This window comes from Crocodylus siamensis, chromosome 11 (assembly GCF_052110815.1).
Source record: "Crocodylus siamensis isolate JL-2025a chromosome 11, ASM5211081v1, whole genome shotgun sequence".
Lineage (NCBI taxonomy): Eukaryota > Metazoa > Chordata > Crocodylia > Crocodylidae > Crocodylus > Crocodylus siamensis.
Genome location: NC_143405.1, coordinates 49,478,688 through 49,498,150, shown reverse-complemented (window position 1 = coordinate 49,498,150; position 19,463 = coordinate 49,478,688). Strand labels below are relative to the sequence as shown.

General features: G+C 44.8%; 1 protein-coding gene across 1 annotated transcript in view; it reads right to left on the bottom strand.

Moving 5' to 3' along the window:
- Positions 1 to 682, bottom strand: part of TXNRD3 (thioredoxin reductase 3) — a 33,193-nt gene extending 32,511 nt beyond the window's left edge. The window contains exon 1 of the mRNA XM_090022102.1: positions 417 to 682. Within this exon, the coding sequence (XP_089878228.1) occupies positions 417 to 554 (138 nt within the window). The 5' untranslated portion in view covers positions 555 to 682. The remainder of the gene's footprint in view (positions 1 to 416) is intronic.
- Between the last annotated feature and the right edge of the window lie 18,781 nt (positions 683 to 19,463).

Here is a 19,463-nt window from a genome sequence, read left to right as displayed (position 1 = left end):
TCTAAAAGTTCAAGGAGCCCCACAGACTGGACAGAATGACCTGCTCTAAACCAGCATGGCTACAACCTAGATACCTCAACCTCATTAATTTTTGATAGAAAGAGGGTCATCACACAGGAGCAAATCCACACCTACACAACCCACATAAAGCATGGGAAACCTGCAGAGAGTTCATACTAGGTCAGTATATACCCGTGTATGTGTAGAAAGCTTATGGTATGTGTGCACAAGCTCATGCTATAGACACACGTATACACACACATCTGTATACACACCACATACACAGGTCTGCATCTGTGTGGCACGGCCTGCCTCTATACTATACACACATTGACACACACATCTGTGCGCATGGTAGATATGGAGAGAGACACCCGCCCCGCCCCACCCGCGTCAGGCCCAAGCCTCTGCCTCACCCGTAGGCAGTAGGGGCAGTAGCTCTTGCTGAAGACCAGGACGCGGTGGGAACCGACCAGCGACCGCACGCGCAGCTTCAACCCGTCCCAGTCCGGTAGCCGCGTCTGTCCCGGCGGCGGCGGCGGCGGCGGCGGCATGGTCGGGTCGGGTCGGGTCGGGTCGGGTCTGGACAGGCCGGGCCGCGCACTCGGATGCAACACCGCAGTCCGCACAACTCCCGCTCCCGCCAGCCAGCTAGCGTAACCACCTCACCCCGCCCCTTCCCTTCCGGGTGGAAGAGTCCATTTGGAAACACATAGGGGTGCTCCCCTCCCTCCCATTGGTTACACGCCCCTGGGAACGAGGCTGGGAGGAAGAGTCCACTCTTCAGCAAACGCTTTCTCACGTTGGTAAATCCCTCCCCCCCCAGAAGTAAAATTTGGGCCAGTCCAAGGATGGGGGAGGGCGCATGCGCAGCAGCGTCTTGGGGGTGATGGGGTGGCATATGACCGGCCCGGCTCTGCGCGGGAAAGGGGGGCCTGAATACAGGGGAGCTGCACGTGAATCAAGGAGAATATATCGATGATAGTAATAATAATAAAAAATTATTAGAACAGTAGTTATAATGACTGGTCATCAGTAATTAAAAATCATTTTTAAAAAATATATAAATAAAACGTTTTATTTATTTTAAATAAAATAATTTAAAAAATGACTGGCAATCACTGACTGCCTGTCTTGCATGCAGCCCAGCCCAGCCTCTGGCTGCTTTACTTTTCATTCCATCCTGGAAGAGCACACACCAGCTGCAGATGCTTCCTCAGCCTGACAATGGGTTTTTAAACCCAAAAGCTTGATACATTTTTTTCCAGCTATTTCAGTTGGTCTAATAAAAGATATCAGATTTACCCAAAGAACCTTGCCTGGTAATCAGTAATTCATCTTCCTTCCTGCCACCTTGTATTGAGGGGCTGCTGACGACTACATGCAACGTGTAACCTCTTCGCAGTAGGGTGGTTGATCTAAATAATCAACCTAGCTAGGATCATTTACCACAGACAAGGCTGTTTGGGTAGATCCAAATATCTTTTATGAGATCAACTAAAATAGTTGGAAAAATCTTGTTGTCAGGTACAAACCCCCTTCTTCAGGTAGAGGAAGCCATATGCATTTGCACAATCTTTTCTTTGACAACAAATTTCAAAGTTGCCTAACTCATCCCACGAATTCCCAGCTGAAAAATATTTCCCTGAATATCTAACACAATCAGCTTCCATTCAGTAAAATCTGGGACACCAATCCCCATGCTCCATTATGAGCAGCCTTGGCATTGACTGAAATGGGCAGTCAGTTTGTAGCCGGGTTCAATGGTGAGCTCGCACACGCTGGCCCTGATAAAGATGCTTCCTGGCCCCAGGGCCAATTTTTAAATTTTGAGATGAAAACTTCTAGGAGGCCTCAGGGATGCAGCCTCAGAATTTATGAGTCTCCCAGAAAATCCAGGAAGATTAGGCGCTTCAAGAAGGCCCTGCACAAGATGTCAGATGCTGCAGTTGAGTCATCTTTTTTTCTACTACAGAATGAGAAAAATTGGGAGAAGCTGCCATCTGCAGGCAGAGTCTAACATTACAATTATTATGTGTCCTGACTGCTACGATTTATTAACAAGCTGGGATGGGGGGGCGGGGCAAAACAAGAAGCTAGATAAGACAGTGCAATCCTGGACACAGAACAGTGGAAGTCTTTTTGTTCATAAAATGAAGCATGGGAATGGTGGCAGAGGAATTTTGGCAATTTGTTATGATGGCTCCAGAGGTGTGAGTTCATGCTTGGGCTGAAGGCTGCTCCCAATCAAACAAGCTCCAAATGGGTACCTTTTTCTTGCTGGGAAGTCACTGCTAGCCTTGGGGCTCTCTTACATGCTGTTGGCTACAAAAAGTGACATGCTTTAACTGTGGATTTTTTGATAGTGTAAAAATGGCTTAATAAACACCTGACAGACAAGGTTCTTTGGGTAAATGTGGTATCTTTTATTAGACCAACTAAATCAGGGGTGGGCAAAATGCAGCCTGGGGGCCAGATGCGGGCCGCCAGGCCATTCTATTTGGCCCGTGGGACCCCTAAAAATTTGAGAAAATTAATATTTGTCTGCCCTGGGCTGCCTGTCATGCGGCCCTCGATGGCTTGCCCAAACTCAGTAAGCGGCCCTCTGCCCAAAATAATTGCCTGCCCTTGAACTAAATAGTTGGAAAAATTGTGCTTTGCAAGCTTTTGGGTACAAACACCCTTCTTCAGGCAGAGGGAGAGTCTCCCTGAGACTTCAGGAAGAAATCCCCTTCCCCTTCCCTGGTTGGTACTGCAAAATGAAATACACAGGGAGGGAGAGAAGTTGCATGTGATGTGACCTTCAACCATCTAGCCACACCTGATATTGGATCTTGGACTATTGGTTTGTCAGGGATTGTATCAGTTCTTGTGCTGAGATGAATAAAAGCTGACAGGTGACTCAGAACAGTAGAAAACACTTCAGCCAGGGTATGGTGCAAAGAAATTCCCTCTTCTTACTTCCTTCACTTTGGTGAGTATCTGATCTGTGGCAATATTTGAATATTAACCCAAAAATCTGCCTCTCTCTCCAGTGACATGTGTCTGGCAATTAGTTTGTGGGTGGTTTTTGTGTGAGTTCAGGAAGATGCAGCCCTTTGGCTGGGGTTTCTTTTGAGTGGAATGCAGTTTTCCAGGTCAGATTTTTAAGGTGAATGACAATTTAATTTGAAGTCAAATTTGAAAGCTAGGAAGGAGCAAGCTCTACCGTTGCCCTCACCTCCCCTGTATATCTCACCTTCCGTCTTGGTATCTCTGCATTGTGTCCCCAGCGTCTCCTGGCATGGATGCTCCCCAGCAGTTGCCTCTCACTTACTTCTACTTGCTCCAAGTCTGGAAAGGAACTGCTGAAGCCATTGTGGGTCATGCTCAGTGCCGACTCACAAGTATTCCAGAGACCCAGGTTCTGAGAGCAACTGTCAGGGGATGCCCCTTGAACATCTCCACCAGTGCATTTCCAGGTTTGGAGCATGTGAGCAGGAACAGGGGAGAAGTTGTGCTCAGGAGGGTCGTGCTGGGAGCATAGTGTAGACTAGTGATTCTTAAATAGGGTGCAGAGGCACCCTAGGGTGCTGTGAGATCCTTTGAAGGGTGCTGCGTGAAGTGCGAGGAGGTAAGTGAGGTGTGAGGAGATGAGCAGATAAGGGCAAGCTTGGGCTGTCCTTGCCTAGCTGTTCCCTCACCCCCACTGCCTTCTCCCTCTGCAAAGGGGGAAAAACTGCAATAAAAAAATGAGCTTTTGCTCCATTCAAAGAGGGGTACCTTGAGTCAAAAGGTTCAGGACCACTGGTATAGACATATAACCCTGGCTCCCTCCCTTATCACTTAACCAAGGTGAATAGAAAAGGTGTTTCTTCCTTGCAGAGTGACCTGATGTCTCTGCAGAAAACTGCATTTGCCTATTTTGGTTGAATCCCGTTGTGTTCAAAGGTGTCCTGTAATTCTTCATTCATTTTCTCGGGTTCTTGAAAGGAAGATTCTGGCAAGCCTTACAGAGGCCCATTATATGTCTGGTGTCTCTTCCATCTCCCAGTCCTTATTTTCTGCCCAGATTTATCTCTGGATTCTCTCTTTTATATCTTTGCCTACATATACCTCTCAGCATCCTTCATTTCACTCTTTATAGTTAGAACAGTTCCCCTAAGTAGCATTTGCTAAATATCTTTCTCCTCCTCTAGAATCAATCCTCCTTGCAGCATTGAAAGTATAAAGTTCAAGCATCACAACACTCATTGTGAGCCTGCTGCTGTTCCCATAAGTAATTTAGCTCCTTCCCTAGTTGAAATCAGGACTGGGACCCTCTGCATTTTTCATTTACTGTAGGTACATCCCTGTTTTTGAAGCTATAAGCTCAGTGAGGGCAGATACTATTGTCTGACTGACACATTCAACATTGCAACTAATGCTCACAGTTTTACATGAATAATGAAGATGCTTTGCACTTCTGTAGTGCTGTCTTAGCATTTTACAGATATTAATGAATCAGGCCTTGCAACTTATTTGTGTGATAGGGATGATCCCATTTTGCAGATGGGAAACCTGAGGCATAGAAAGAAATCAAGTGACTTGCTCGGGGCCTCACAAGATGTCTTTAATATAGTTGGTAATGCAACCCAGCTCTGTCTCTTGCCATGGCACATGACTGTCTTTATTACTGTTTATTCATGTTAAAAAAATAAGCACAAAAGCAGCAATAACACCAACAATAGAAATGGACCCAGTGGGAAACATTTGACAAGCGGGGCTTTATTCTCTTTTTCACCAATTGATCATCGTGGTTTGGTGTTAAGTGAGCCTTGAAAAATGGCCTGGGTCTATTACTACATTTATTTTAATCTTGACAATGGAAAAGTCCTAAATTGAGAATGTTTCTGGCCACCCCACAGAGAAACAAATGTCCCTTCATTCAAGTTTGGCAGCCTCCTTTTCAGCTTAGTTTTGTTGAGAAGCAGGTACAATCCCTTGCAATTTGTAGGTTTTTGATGTAAGTTGGACAGGTTACAACAATTCATCATACCTTGTTGATGATTATCCAAAATTGCCCGTTTGTTTTCTTTCTGTGAATAATTTCTCTTTCCCTGTCTCTCTCAAAGAGACTTATTTAACTTGATTTTTCTGGGAAAGATTTCTTCTTCTTAACTATATAAGCCCCAAACTGACCTTAGCTGTCTACATTGTTTTCTCATAGTATATTGAATCAAGCTTAAACCACAGTCCTCATCTACAAGGCACTCCAGTAGCCTGGGCATAGCAAATCAAAAAGATTAACTCAAGTTCTCAGGATAAAGACAAATCTCCTCTGTCCCAATGAACCTTATATTCAATTAGGATAAATCTCGTATCTGAGACTTTTTCGTTTTAGAGGTCAGTCCAAACCTGTGAAATGAATCCACACAGGAAATAAAAAAATCACAAACTGCTACCTCCTGTTATAAGCCCAAAATATTCTCCATCGACTTGTCTCTTCTACTATAAACCCTGGAACAACATGCACATGAACATAAATAAAAGAAATAAGCAACCACAGCAAAATGCTCTGCTGCACACTCAGCTGCCTCCAGGAAAAGGAACGAACACACCACATACGATAGATATCAGTCATGGAGCTGAACAGAAGGTGGTGGGATACTGGGGGGTGAAGGAGGTAGAAGAACCTATATAGGATAGAGCACAGTGGAGCAAATCAACCCTGAACGCACTGAGGTCTCTCAACTTCCATTAGTTTGAGCAGGACCTTGAGGAATCTCAGTACCTCAAAGGATTACACCCTTATATAGCACTGTAAATATACAAGAAACTTTACAGAGAACAGAATCAGAGACAGTTCCTGTCCCTGAAAATGCCAGTCTCACATAGCCACGGCCAGACAGAGGACACAGATGGGAGTTTGAAAAGTGCAAACACCAAAGTAGGAAGGACTGCTGGCAAAAGTGGACTTTGAGAAGGGATCCGGAGGAAGAGAGAGCTGGGTGGCTGTTTGATGAACAAGAAGCAGGAAACAGTTTCAAACATGTTATGCCATGATTTGAATAATTATACCAGTGCAAGGCATCTGTCGTGGGTCTTCACCTTATTTACATTGGTAAAAAAGGCTGATTATGCTTTTTTTAAATATGTTGTGTGGCCAAGTGTTGAGAGACAATGGGAATGATTCTCCCATCTGAAGAGCTGTGCTTGACACAGGACTGGCAGGTGGAAGCTTTGGATGTGTAGAGAAGTTACATTTTTTTCTGGAATGAGGCCCCCGAAAGCTGTCTGTAGACACAACACAACGTCCATAGCTGTAGAGTGCTTAAAAATGGCTGATCACACAAAAATGTAACCCTGGTCTGCTATAGTATCAAACAGGGGGCCCTAGAGAACCTGTGTACAGGTCCCCTGGGAGGGTTAATTTTGGGTGCTAAGCCAGTAAGCTCTGTGGCACTCCTGCACCAAGTCACCTGCCTCACTGCACCTAACCTAAAAACAATGCTTCGGGTGTCTTCCCTGGGGTGCCTACATCTGGCCATCCCCCTTCCTGGAGGTCACCCGCAAGCCGGGGTAACCACCTCCACCACCCGGGCCTGGGTCTTTATTAGGGCTCTGTGCAGCAGACCCTGTGAATCTTCGGGGTGCTTAACCCACCATAGTACTTTGGGGTATTTCACTTTAGCCTGAAGCATTCACAAGTAGCCTCCCGTATGGGAGGAAAGTAAAAAGCCATGCCTATCTTAGCCAGCCAAGCAAAAAAGAGCTAAAAAGTCTTGCCTCACCCTTCTCAAGCACACACACAGCGAGGTGTGTTATAATAACAGATAGTTTTATTGATCAGAGAGGGAGAGAATGAGGAAGGAATACAAAACAACAGAAAATGGATAGAAAACCCTCTTGAGCAAATCAGAATGGGCTTGTTGACCCTTTTTATACGTGTCTAGTTCACTGAATCTTAAGTTACTGGCTAAATCTCAGGCAAGTTACTTACATGTTTATCCAGAGACCGATAGAGCTCTGGAGGCTGATTGCTTGTTTCAGTGTCCCAAAATGTCTCCCCCTTCCAAGATGGGACGACCCCTTTTTATAAGTTTTTGTGACCTCACCACTAAGTCCGAACCAGAAGCAGCCCCATTGGATGCTGACCAATGCTTTTAAAAGACGTCAGTGTCACCAGGTGAGGTGACCTGGTCATTTGGCGGGGACATCCAAGACAAAGAAAGAGCGAGTTCCACCCCGCTCTGGGATTTTTACCACCCAGTCATGTAGGCTCAGCGGTAAATGAAACAGAGGGGGTGGGATGCACGCTAACAGCAGTGAGGCAGATGGGGGGAGGGATTTCTCTGCAAGTCCCACCAACTTCCCTGGAAATGACTGTCTCGTACAAGAGGGGAACAGGGCCTGGGGAGTTTTGGAATTAACACATCACAGAAATAAAGCCTACATCTCCTCCCGTCCTCTGACTCACACTAGTAGTACAGGGGTACATGTCTTGTCAAATTGTTAAGCCCTGCCCTCTGGCTGCCATCTTGGGACCAGAAGTCCCATCCCTATCCCCTGACCTTTGCCACCAGAAGTCCCACCCCTTCCTCAGAAGTACTCCTTTTGTGGGGGGGTTGCAGCTTTCCAATTGGAAGTCCTCCCCCATTGTGTGCTCTGTGACACCATAAATCCCACCCCCTGGCTGCCATCAGTCCCAGAATCCCCTGTTCCCCTGGACACAAGGCACTGGCATGACCTATCAGGTAGCAAGGGGTTCTGACCCCTCTAACAACTTGCCCCACCACCCTTGACCAATTCATGAGGATTTCAGGGGCGTCAGATGACCCTGAGAGTGGCGCTGAACCAACCGGGGCAAGTTTAGGGGTGGGATCTGGAAGCTGCTGGCCTGCCTCTTTTCCAAATCGTGTTCACAAACCCTCCAAAGCAGGCCACATGTTTTCTGTGACCACGCTAATGCAGGCAGAAACAAATATGGATCCTTACACTATGCAAGCTCCAGACACTGTTCTAGCATCTCTCAGGAGCACTATGGATGAGATTTTGGTAGTTGAGACAGATCCCCAGACTCCCAAGACAGGCCCAGGGACCATGGCAAAACCCCAACAACCCACATCAGAGCTGCTGATGGCAAGCATGGAAATGTTGGACAAGCTAAACCCTAGGGGCTCTGCTGAGGTAACTAATCTAGGCTTTTGGGAAGTGGCTTGCTGTTGTAATTGTGTGGGTTTGTGTTAACTATACTGTCTCTTTGCAGGTAGATGATGCCTTTATAGAGAGCTTTCGAAACCTACACATTGGTAGACCTGTGAGAGTAAGGGTCTCTTGTGTGAACTGGTTTTGTTCATGTCTAAAAGATAGGAGTTAGAGACAAGACTGAAGACTGTTGTATCATGGAGCTCACGGAGCCAGAGTACGAGCTTATGGAGGTTGCAGAGCAGGGGTCTGAACCTCTGGAGGTCACTGAACCCCGTTCAGAGAAGGTTTCTTCTGTGACTTGGTTTTCCATATGTCTAAAAGGGAGGAGTTCAAGATAAGGCTGAAGACCGCTGTGTATGTAGCATTTCATTACCTGATTAATAAACCTTGTTTTACCATGGTGTAAATATGTTGTTAGGCACTTGAATCCACCATACACGTTAGTAAGGAGAGCATTACGGTTACCAGTCATGTCTACATGGGAGGCTTTCTTAAAGGAAATTTATTACACTCCTGGGGCAGCAGGGAGTTTTGGCGAGGTGAACTCACTTTTTGAAGTGGCTAAACGTCAGAATAAGAATCTGAACAGAAGCCAGGTGACTACCTGGCTTTCAGATCAGGATGCTTATACCCTGCACAAGCTGATAAGGAGATGTTTTAAAAGAAACAAGATTCTTGTTTCAGATGTGGATGTGCAATGGCTGGCAGACTTGGTGGGTATGCAACAATTCTCCAAACACAACAGAGGGTTTAAGTACATCTTAACAGGGATAGACATATTGTCAAAGCATGCCTGGGCCTGAGGCCTAAAAAATAAGTCAATGGGTGAAATATCCTGGGCTTTAAAACCATTTTCTCAGGGGGTTGCGTGCCTCAAAAATTACAGACTGATTGGGGAAAAGAATTTTTAAGTAACCTTCACTGATGAAACATTCACTGATGAAATTTTCATAGTGGATGAAGTTGTTAGGTGCATAGACCCCCATCCACCACCTAAAAGATTATGAAGATGAACCTATCGTGGGTTCTTTTTACTTTGAAGAAATACAAAAAGCGAACCCCCATCGGGACAGAGTTTACAGGATTTAAAAAGTTCTAATGGAGAAAGGAAAGGTGAGAAAGAAGTAGTTATTGGTGAAATGGTTGGGGTGGCCAGCTAAGTTTAACAGCTGGGTGGAAGCTTCTCGAGTCTGTAATGTTTAGGGGGTAAAAGAAAAACCATTACCTCCACAGGAAGGACAAGATAAGCGATGGCAGCTTTTAGATCACTGTACCCAGCAACGCCTGTGCCAGGGTTTTCTTGCAGAACACCAACTCGAACTTTACCATATAGCTACTTTAACCTCCGGATCTCCTGGGGAGTTGGGAGGTGGGGTTAGCAGAAATACAATACCCACACAGCTGGAACAACATCAATGAAGACACCCCTTTCAAAATTGTTTCCAGCCCAGGGAGTTTTGGATTTAACACTTCACAGGAATAAAGACTGCAACTCCTCCCCACCTCTGAATCATGCTGCAGCACCTTATCTGAGGGAATGGAAAGTTTGTACTTTGTTCAAAACAGATGATAGCTGACTGCCCTTAGATTATCCTATGAATCAATCAGATGCCAGCAGACAGCCCAGGTCCCTATTGGGACCTCAGGTCCACCCTTTGCCAAGACTAATGATGAAGAGAGAGAGCCTGTCAGAAGTCTAATTTGATAGCCAGTCATTTGGGTGACATGCAAATTGCCTCTATCCCAGAATGTATTGACTAATGTTCATGGCAAATGATGTCAAAAGCCTTTAGGCAAGTTCACAGATTTTGGCACCATTAAAAGTAAATTATCATTGGCTGTGACAGTATGTGATGCACATAGTAACTGTGTGTTGCAAGGGTGGGATTCAGATGGAATTTGAGAGGGTTTTAGAGTGGGAGACATAGGCTGAATCCCCACACACTGACGAGACTGGGGAAACAGTGCTCTTTAGTTGAGAAGTGCAACTTGTCAGAGAGGGGGACAGGCTTATCTGGCTTTGGTGTGCAAGTCCTAAAAAAGGTAAGTGGCAGTTGTGAGAGAGGATTGGATTTCTCCCTGGAGAGACACAAGTGCAGATGTCTGGAACCCAGAACCTTCACAGAGATTATTTCTCTCTGGTGCGCTGGAGAGGCAATTATGATCAGCTGCTTATCTGCAGAGTTGGATTCAAGTGCCTCAGCATCTGGAATATGTGTCCATCATTTTCCCTAAAGATCAGGTTTGGCCCCCTTTCGGATGTCAAGATGTATTTGTTTAATAATGTTCAGTTTACCAGAACCTTATTGGTGGTGACTGGGGTGGGGTGGTGATTCTTTAGCTTGTATTTTTAACGGCTCTTTTGCATACCCAGGACAGTTGTTTGCAGGTACCTGCATGGGGACAAAATGTTGTCTGTTGGCTTCAGCTTGTGGGTGCCAGGAACTCCTGACTTCTGGCCCTAATGCTGCCATTGATTTCTTATGTAACCTCAGGGAAAAATTTCAGACCTTTGCTCTGTTCCACCATCAGTAAAATTGGAATAATAATATTTGCTTGGTTGGTTGTGATAATTACTTACATTTTATGCAGAGCTTTAAGAGTGGATGTTCAATGCAACAGCAATACAAAATTTTATAGAAATGTCTATGTAATGGTGAGATAAAAAGTCATTGTGTACCGTATAGGCACAGTACACTTCTATAATGGAATGCATTACCCAGCATTGCTTCAAGAAGTATAGGTGTGGCTGTCTGATTTGGGCCATGAGATAAATGCTAACAAAACAGTTTCATGTCAGGAATTTATTTATTATCACCTGAAACATTTCAGCTTCATATTGTGCAGTGTCCACAGACTCGTGTGAAAAAATGTGCACTGTACCGCCGTTAATGTTGTGCATGAGTCTGTCCGGATGGCAAAGTTACAAGACTAGACATAATGGTGATCTGTTGCCTAAAATTGACAACACTATTATATATTAGGGGTGTGCAAAGTGGGCCCTATTCGATTCGGATTCGGCCCGAATCAGGGACGGGGATTCGGTTTGTTGATTTGGATCACTGTCCCTGATTCAATTCGGCCAAATCCGAATCTGAAGAATCAGCAATTTGGACACAGACACAGCTTTAAAAGCTTTTTCCACATATGTCGAGGTAGCAGCATTGCTTGTGCATGCTGTGATGCTAGGGCAGACGGAGTATCCCACAGGAGTATGGGGGGAGGGCCGCCTACATGCTCAGTGGAGAACCCAGAAGTGGATCTGAAGTACTTCCAGTTCAATTCTGGGTCTACTGGGGAGTGCACTGGGGGCCCCCCCACACCCTCCTGGCCCGGTGATGGGCCATGGGGGGATCCTGGGTGCCCCCTCAGACCCAGGAGGCACCACTCTCTGAGCCTGGGATGTATGGGGGGTGTGGGAGGGTCCCCCAGCACACTCCCTGGCAGACCCAGAAGTGGACCAGAAGTGCTTTCAGCCCACTTCCAGGGCTGCTTCCGAGTGCACTGGGAAACCCCCCACGGTGCTGCGGGACGCTCCGTGATGCACCCCAGCATCACAGCGTTCAGAGCCCCTGCTGTCTAGAGGTATGTAGAAAAAACATTTAAAACTGTACCTATGATCGAATCTCTCTGAATCGATTCAGAGGGTTCTGATTCAATTCGGAGATATTAAATGGTCCTCTGATTGGATTTGGATTCAGAGATTTGGCCACCGAATCTAGCCGAATCTCCACCAAATTGAATCAGGGACTGAAGCTTCACACAACCTTATTATATGTATAAGGGTTATATTTGTACAAAGTCTAACACAATAGGCCTGATCATGACTGGACCTTCCAAGACACTGCTCCACTTTCAGACAATAATAAGAACTAACCACATTCAACCTGCTTTCAGATTTTGCATATTGGGCAATATAGTGATGTCCTTCAGTCAAACTCAAATGTCTCTTTAAACCAAAATTTGATTTCAAACACCTTCTTGGTGAAAAAAATGGTATCCTATGGGCCAAACCTTGCTTTCTGACTCCTCAGATAACAGTAGAATCACTTGAATTGATAAGTTAACCTTTTCAAAGTACATTGTGTCCATTCCTCACACTCAAAAGTCACCTTCCCATACTGTTTCTTAAAAGGGCTTCCTAGGAAAAAAAAAAGTTAAGAAAAGCAATAGAGAGAGAGTAGAAAAGAAAGGTCTTTAATCTTTCAGAAATATAGGAAGTTGGCTATATTTCTGAGCAATCCCAGTTCCTTTAAGAAGTTAGAGACAGCATGTGTCCCAGGAGAGTATTTTAATGAAGGGTTTTTTTATTCTAGTCAGTCCTGGTGAGATAGCTCAGTTGTACTAGCAAAGCAGGGTCCTGGCCCTAGGTTCTTCTCCCTGTTGCATTCCTCGCTTCCAGTGAAATTCCTAATTTCTTCATCTGTCCTTTGTGACTGTGCTACTGTCAACTCAAGGGAGAAGAGGTCAGCAGCTTCAAAGGTTAATATTTCAGGGTAGGGAATATTCAAATGTTTCCTGCCGTTTCTTTAGCTAGACCAATTTATTTTATCCTGCAGCAGCACAAGAGTGCTCAGCAGGGAGGTCAGATTATAAATTCAAAAGCACAGATTTATACATTGTCTTTTGTCACAGATTTATTAGCAGTTTGTCTCTGAGTCTATTTACATGACCTTTCCTTTAGGTAATTAAAATAATGTTCTGTATGGAGCAGGGGTTTTCTGAGCTTTGCAGCTGGTGGACAATTGTATCGGAGAGAAACCTTCCTCAGGATCCAAATTCCCACTCAAGTTTTCCCATCCCTACAAGCTGGTTCCTTTGGATTTTGCTGGGGTAATAGGCTGGATTTCTTGGGACTGATGGTGAAGATACTGAGATAGAGCTGTCTCCTACTTCCTTCCTGTTTGCTAGAAAAACCCAGCTTTAAAGATGAGAACCACAGAAGCCACGAAAAGCCACCATTTTATGGCTTTTTTCACTTCAGATAACAAGTAGATTAGTAGTAATGGGTAAGGCTCAAAAAGCTCACAGACTTGGATTCGTGTCCCAACTTCTGGATAAATTCTCACATCTCCTAATTGGGATGAGTCATGAGGTTGTCAGCGCTTTCTGCATTATAATGGCAATAATACAAGAACAGCTTCTCTTGTGATCATTCAATACTTCCAGGCTTGGCCAGGACCCAAGAATGCAGAGAAAATATTGTGTGGCAAGGAAAGAAGTAACATTACTTGAACTTTCTCAAAACTCAGAAATGCTTTACAAATGCAGGTCTAAGTGAAGGTTCAGTTAGATTCTTATTCAGTCTGCAGTGGTTTATCTGGCTCAGTTAACTAGTGACAAACCCCAGATATAAACAACCAGTATTGCTAAGTCAGGATTTCAGCACAGGTTTCTCAAGATTTGGTGTTTTATGTCAGCCAATTTATGTAAAAATCAGCCTGCATTTTCTTTATAAAAAAGGGATTTTTTATCCCTTGTTATTGTGGAGAAAGACTTGAAAACTGTAAAGCCTCACAATCAGAAAGCAAATAAAATGAATCAAATATTTTGATAGTTTTTAAAATTTCATGATTTTGGAATACTTGGGACTGGCAGTGCTAAAACCTTTGAATTGGAGATTATAAGAAGTGTATCTGGCTCTTATCCAGATTTTGTAACTGGTCCTTTTTTTCCTCCAATCAGATCAATCAAAAGCCCATATCTAAACATTCCTGAATGTTGAGATGTTTGAAATCTAGTTCAAGATCTGTTCCTTATGATTTTGGTATATCTTGATTTAATTATCTTGAGTCAGCTACAAACCCCCCTGGTCTCAATGGGACGTACCTCATGTTTCCTTGTGGGTATTCGTAATCTCCCCAGTTAATTTGAATGTAGTTAATCTATCTACGGTACATCTCTTGAGAAAAAAAATCTCAGTGCTGTTCAGTGAAAACCAAGTAGAAAACTCTAAATCTAATCAAATGTACTTATTGTTTTGAATTAAGCCAAACCAAATGTTAACAATTTAGACATGAGTACCAAAGTGGAACCCATAGGCAAAAGCCTATGGACTTTATAAAGGCAGCTTCCAATCTGCCTTTATCTTTAATGGTCCAAAGAGATTACTGATCTCAGCATGCCATGTTCAGTATAGCAATCAAGATGAAAAATTGAATGCTGCAATGTGAATTCTCCCCAGACCGTCCTTCTACAACACCGCGATGATGACTGCAGTCTGCTCCATTACATACCAAGTAGCCATAAGTCTGCTCAAGTGCCCAGAGAGGCCCATGGTCAAGACAACTTTGGAGGACCCTGCAAATGCCTAGAGAGTTGCCTAATGCTGAGTTTTGCATGGGATTCCCACGCAGCATTTTGTAGCCTTAAACTGTATGTTAGGGAGAAGGAACAAAGCAAAGAAGCGCCGTTGTAACAAGTTATTCAACTTACATAATTAGTTTTGAAGCTCCAGTAGGAGCTAAGAGAGAGCGAGGCCTAATCATGGAACCGCTCTCACTTCTGTACTCACTACTTGATTTTTCAATTACTTTTTACTCTCCCTCATATGGAATTCGTTTCTGTTATTTTGACTCCTCTCTGGCAAAAGTGTTTTATGTAGTACCTTGGATGTTACTGAGTCATTGATAAGTGCTAACAAACCATCTGCTTATCTCAATTTGAGCCAAAGGATAGGCTGTAAAAGCTGGGCACTTTTTTCTTTTCCTTTTTAACGTGTCAGAGGAAAATGCAGCAGAGGGCAGTGTGTTGTTAAGTTTCAGGGGAACACTTACTGAATTATGTCGCATCCATGGGAGCTAGGCTCATTCTAATGCCTGTAGAACTAAATAACGGAAAATTAAAAGCACTTCCAGTGAACGTGAGGGTTTCAGAGTTTAAAAAGCAGTCTTTTTTATGCCGTAATGACTTGACTGTTTTAATTTTTATAGTAATAGGAAAGTGCTAGCATCAGTATCTTTTTCTATTATGTATGGGCTCTCAAAAGCAGCCTCATTAAAGGAGGATCATGGAACACAGATGACATCCAGCAGGCTGGCTACTTATAAAAATGTTTTATCATTTATAGTAGATAGTGTTTCAAACCTGAAGGCTCCCCAAGCACTGGGCACGTTGGATGTGCATGCCACAGAAATGAAGCTGGTTCTGAGGTGTGGGAGAGCAATGCATGCACTGCACACTGGGGTAGCGGGAGGTAAAGTGGAAGTTTTGCTGAGAACAAATTCCTGCTCAGAAAAAATGTACCATGGGATTTTTTTAGTGTCTGTTCACTGAATGTGGCTGTTATTTAACATTTCATCTGCAGGCTCAACACATGGTAAATAACTCGTCTAAAGGGACGTAGAGTCGTCATTCACTGCCCCGGTCTATGTTCATATGACTTACTTTAAACCATGTGAATGTAGACCAGGAGTAGCACGGACAAAGTGTTCCTCAGCCCTGGGAACTGGGGGGCTAAAAATAGGCTGTTTAGGGGCGAGGGGTAGGAAAAATGCAGTCCCAGGGCTGGGATGAGTGGCTGGGTTTTCCCAGCTCTGGGGCTGTGCTCTGAACATGTATAGGCGTTCGATAGATCAGGCTAACCCATTCCTGATCTAAAATAGTTCACCTCCTTAGGTGAACTAACTCCGGGGGCAGGCAATTATTTCGGGTGGAGGGCCGCTTACTAAGTTTTGGCAAGCCATCGAGGGCCACATGATAGGCAGCCAAGGGCAGATAAATATTAATTTTCTAAATTTTTTAGGGGCTCTGTGGGCCGGATACAATGGCCTAGTGGGCTGCATCTGGCCCCTGGCCGCATTTTGCCCACCCCTGAACTAGGCTCACCATTTTTTGCCCGTTTTAACCTCCCAAATGCCTGTATGATTTGTCATTTAGATCAACTTCATCCTAGTTAGGTTGCTCTAAATGTAACTTCTGTACATACCCTAAGGTATTTGTAAAGCACCAGTTACCACCGTATTTATCACTATACAGCATATTGTGGAACTCAGTTGTGCCTATTACAGAAGGATGGATTTAACCTCTGGGAGCTGCATCTGTGGTGTTAAAAGGTCTATTGATTTAGACTAGAGGCGTAGGCCACTAAGCCACCCCCTCTTACTGTCTTTTGTCAGTAGAAGGATTTCATTAAAGTGATTAGTGGAGGCCTCAAAACAATGATGCCTCAAATAGCTAGGAGTTCTTGTGAACTGAGAAACATGCTTCTCTGAGCCTTTTCTCAACAATAGACCCACTCTAGCAAAGCAATTATGCATGTACTTAATTTTAAACTAGACAGTCATATCACTGAAGACAAGGCGATGATTCTTGTGCTTAAAGTTAAGCATGTGCTTAAATAGTCTGCTGGATTGGGCTACTTGTTTGCTCTGTAATGAAGCCCAGTTCATGAGAATAGTGTGTTAAAGCTCTCCCTGTTTCTGATCAAAGATTGTGTACCTCTCACATCCTTTCACTACTGACTCTTCTGACTGGAAACAGAAAGTGCAGAAGTGGCCATAAAAACTGAGTAATGCTGAAGCCTCCAAAATAAAAAAAAAAGTAAAGAGGGAGGCAAAAAAACCCTCTCACATAAATGATGTGCTCTTGCTAGTAATGGTGACAGAGCTAGTTGGATGGCATTATTTAGCTGAATGGCCTGGGTCTCTATGTGTGCTCAGATAAAGTTCAAAACGACCTTTACAAAAATCCATTTCTAAAGATTCTCTTTGCTTCAGAAAGGTCCAACTTTAGTAGCTTAAATTTAATTTTGTTCTTGAGGGAACTGGTTGCGGGGGAGGTAGGGAAGTGCTGAAGATGCTCACAGTAAACTAATAGCAGGTAAAATGTCATTTAAAAAAGCCAGTGGAAAGCATGTGCTAGTGTGCTAAAGAGGAAATTAATGAATTTTCTTCCTCTAATTCCTTTCCCTAGGTTTGATTTTCCGTGTCTTTTCCTTTGACTGACAGTAAAGCTGCCTCTGCTTATGTTAACACAAACCTATTAGATGGCTCATTGCTTGTAATGAACCCAAGGTCACAAGCACAGGGACACCATGGTGGCCTGTTGCATGCATGTATGTGGATAGTGAAGCAGATCACAGCATCTCTGTTCCAGCAATAACATCTGGGTGGAAGCCTCCCAAGTTTGTCATGTTTAGGGGGTAAAAGAAAAATCATTACCGTGATAGGATTATGCCCATCAATAGGCTTATCCTTTCTTTACAAGCCTCTGTCTCTGGTGTGTAAAGTGATCACAAATACTTGGCAAGTGTCAATTCCACACCACAGAGAACAGTGATGACACATATGCACCAGTCAGTATATTCAAGGGTGGCCAACTGATAGTGATCACTGGATTCCATAAATACAGGCATATGTGAGTGAGAGGAACTAAACACACTTTATTGTGGAGCAGTAGGCAACCTCTGAGGAGCCTTTGTTTTTCTGTAATACACTGACCAGCTGCTCCCATCTCCCAACCCTGAACTCCCTCAGTCTCCTGTTAGGGACATGTTTAAATTTTACTTTATATCATTACATAAACTGCAGCATGTGTATTAGGGCTGTGCGAAGCTTCGGGTGGTGAATCGATTCAGAGGAGATTCGGCCCGATTCAGTGGCTGAATCTCCAGATCAGAATCGAATCAGGGGACCAATTTAAAGGTCTGAATTGATTCAAAGCTCTCTGAATCTTCGAAAAAGATTTGGAGAGCTTCGATGATTTGGGCAGTCCCCGCCCGCTGCAGCAGGGAGCTGCAGCCGACTCTGAGCTGGTAAATTCTAGGTGGGGGGGAGAGACCATGACGGAACTCCTGCTAGCCCCCCCGAATCCCCCGCTCCCCCAGCCTCCCATGGTTGCCCCACCCGCCCCAGCTCCGTACTTTAAAAAAAAGCCCTGGTGCTCACCGGGTGCTGCCGGGCAGGGGGAGGGGTGATCCTCACTGCCCTACGCTGCAATCTCCCCTTGCTCCCCCAGCCCCCCATGGGTGCCCTGCCTGGGCCAGCTCTGACCCTTTAAGAAAAAAAAGCCGAGAAAAGCCCCAGGACTCACCACTCCTGCAGTGGCCTCAGAGCTTCAGGGGCTCATGCAGAGTTCTCCACATGGTGTGGGGTAATGGGGGGCAGCAGGGATCGCCCCCTGCTGGGCAAAAGCGGTGAGTCCTGGGGTTTTTCCTTTTATTTTTTCTTAAAGGGCCAGAGTTGGCCTGGGTGGGGCACCTGTGGGGGGGCTGGGGACCAGGGGAGTGGATCAGGGGGCTCATGCAGAGCCCCCCACACAGTGTGGGGCACTGGAGGGCAGCAGGGATTGCCCCCTGCCTGGCAACCTGGTGAGCACTGGGGCTTTTTTTTTCACAAGTGCGGGGAGCTGGGGCGGGCAGGGCAGCCATTGCCAGGCTGGGAGAGCAGGAGGGGGATGGGCCTGGCTGATTCAGAGATTCAGCAGCAGCCGAATCTCTGAATCAGATTCAGCTGAATCGAATCAGGATGGTGATTCGAATCACCAAATGGAATCACTGTCCCCCAAATCAGCTTAATATGAATGTGAAGCGAATACTAGCCGCTTCTCACAGGCCTAATGTGTACCACAGGTGGCATGAGCAGCCTCTGTGTGGCATGTGCCAGATAGAGGAGGGTAATAGGTAGTGCAGTGCAGATAGAGCACGAAGCAGTTTAGTCGGGGGACAGGGATTACAGGGGTACTTGTGGTGGGTGCAGAGCTAATTTGTAGCATGCCTGACAAAAAGGTTGGTCCGCACTGCATTACATGGTCATAGCTACTCTGTCACCCATTAGAAAGTAGTAGTTTCTTAACAATTTTTGCATGTCTCCCATAATAATGAAAATAACACACCTTCAATTTGATGCAAAAGCCAGAGAGAGTTCACAGGTTCATGACATTGAGAGAATCGAATATTTGAGGTGTTAGCCTAATACTTGAGAGATGTGCATTCAGTTGCTTGCTTTATCACAGACTGTCCTATGAGTTTGGGTTGTTCTCTTGGAACCAGATTTTTAAAAGTATTTAGGCACCTAGCACCCATTGAAATCACTGGGAGTTTAGCATCTTTAGAAATATGGCCCATACCCTCCTCACATCTTGGTTGTCCAGCTGTAAAGTGGACTATGCCACAGCTATATTGTAAGATAGATAACTTGTGAAGTTCTGACACTGTATTGGTGGGAGCCATATAAGTTGCTAAAGGAAAGGGCAGCTGCTGAAATGCCTTCACTGCAGCCATTAGAAGAGAGAGGCAATTTACCCTCTCCAATGTCCAACAGACCTCAGGTAGTAACAAATAAGCTGTATGTTAC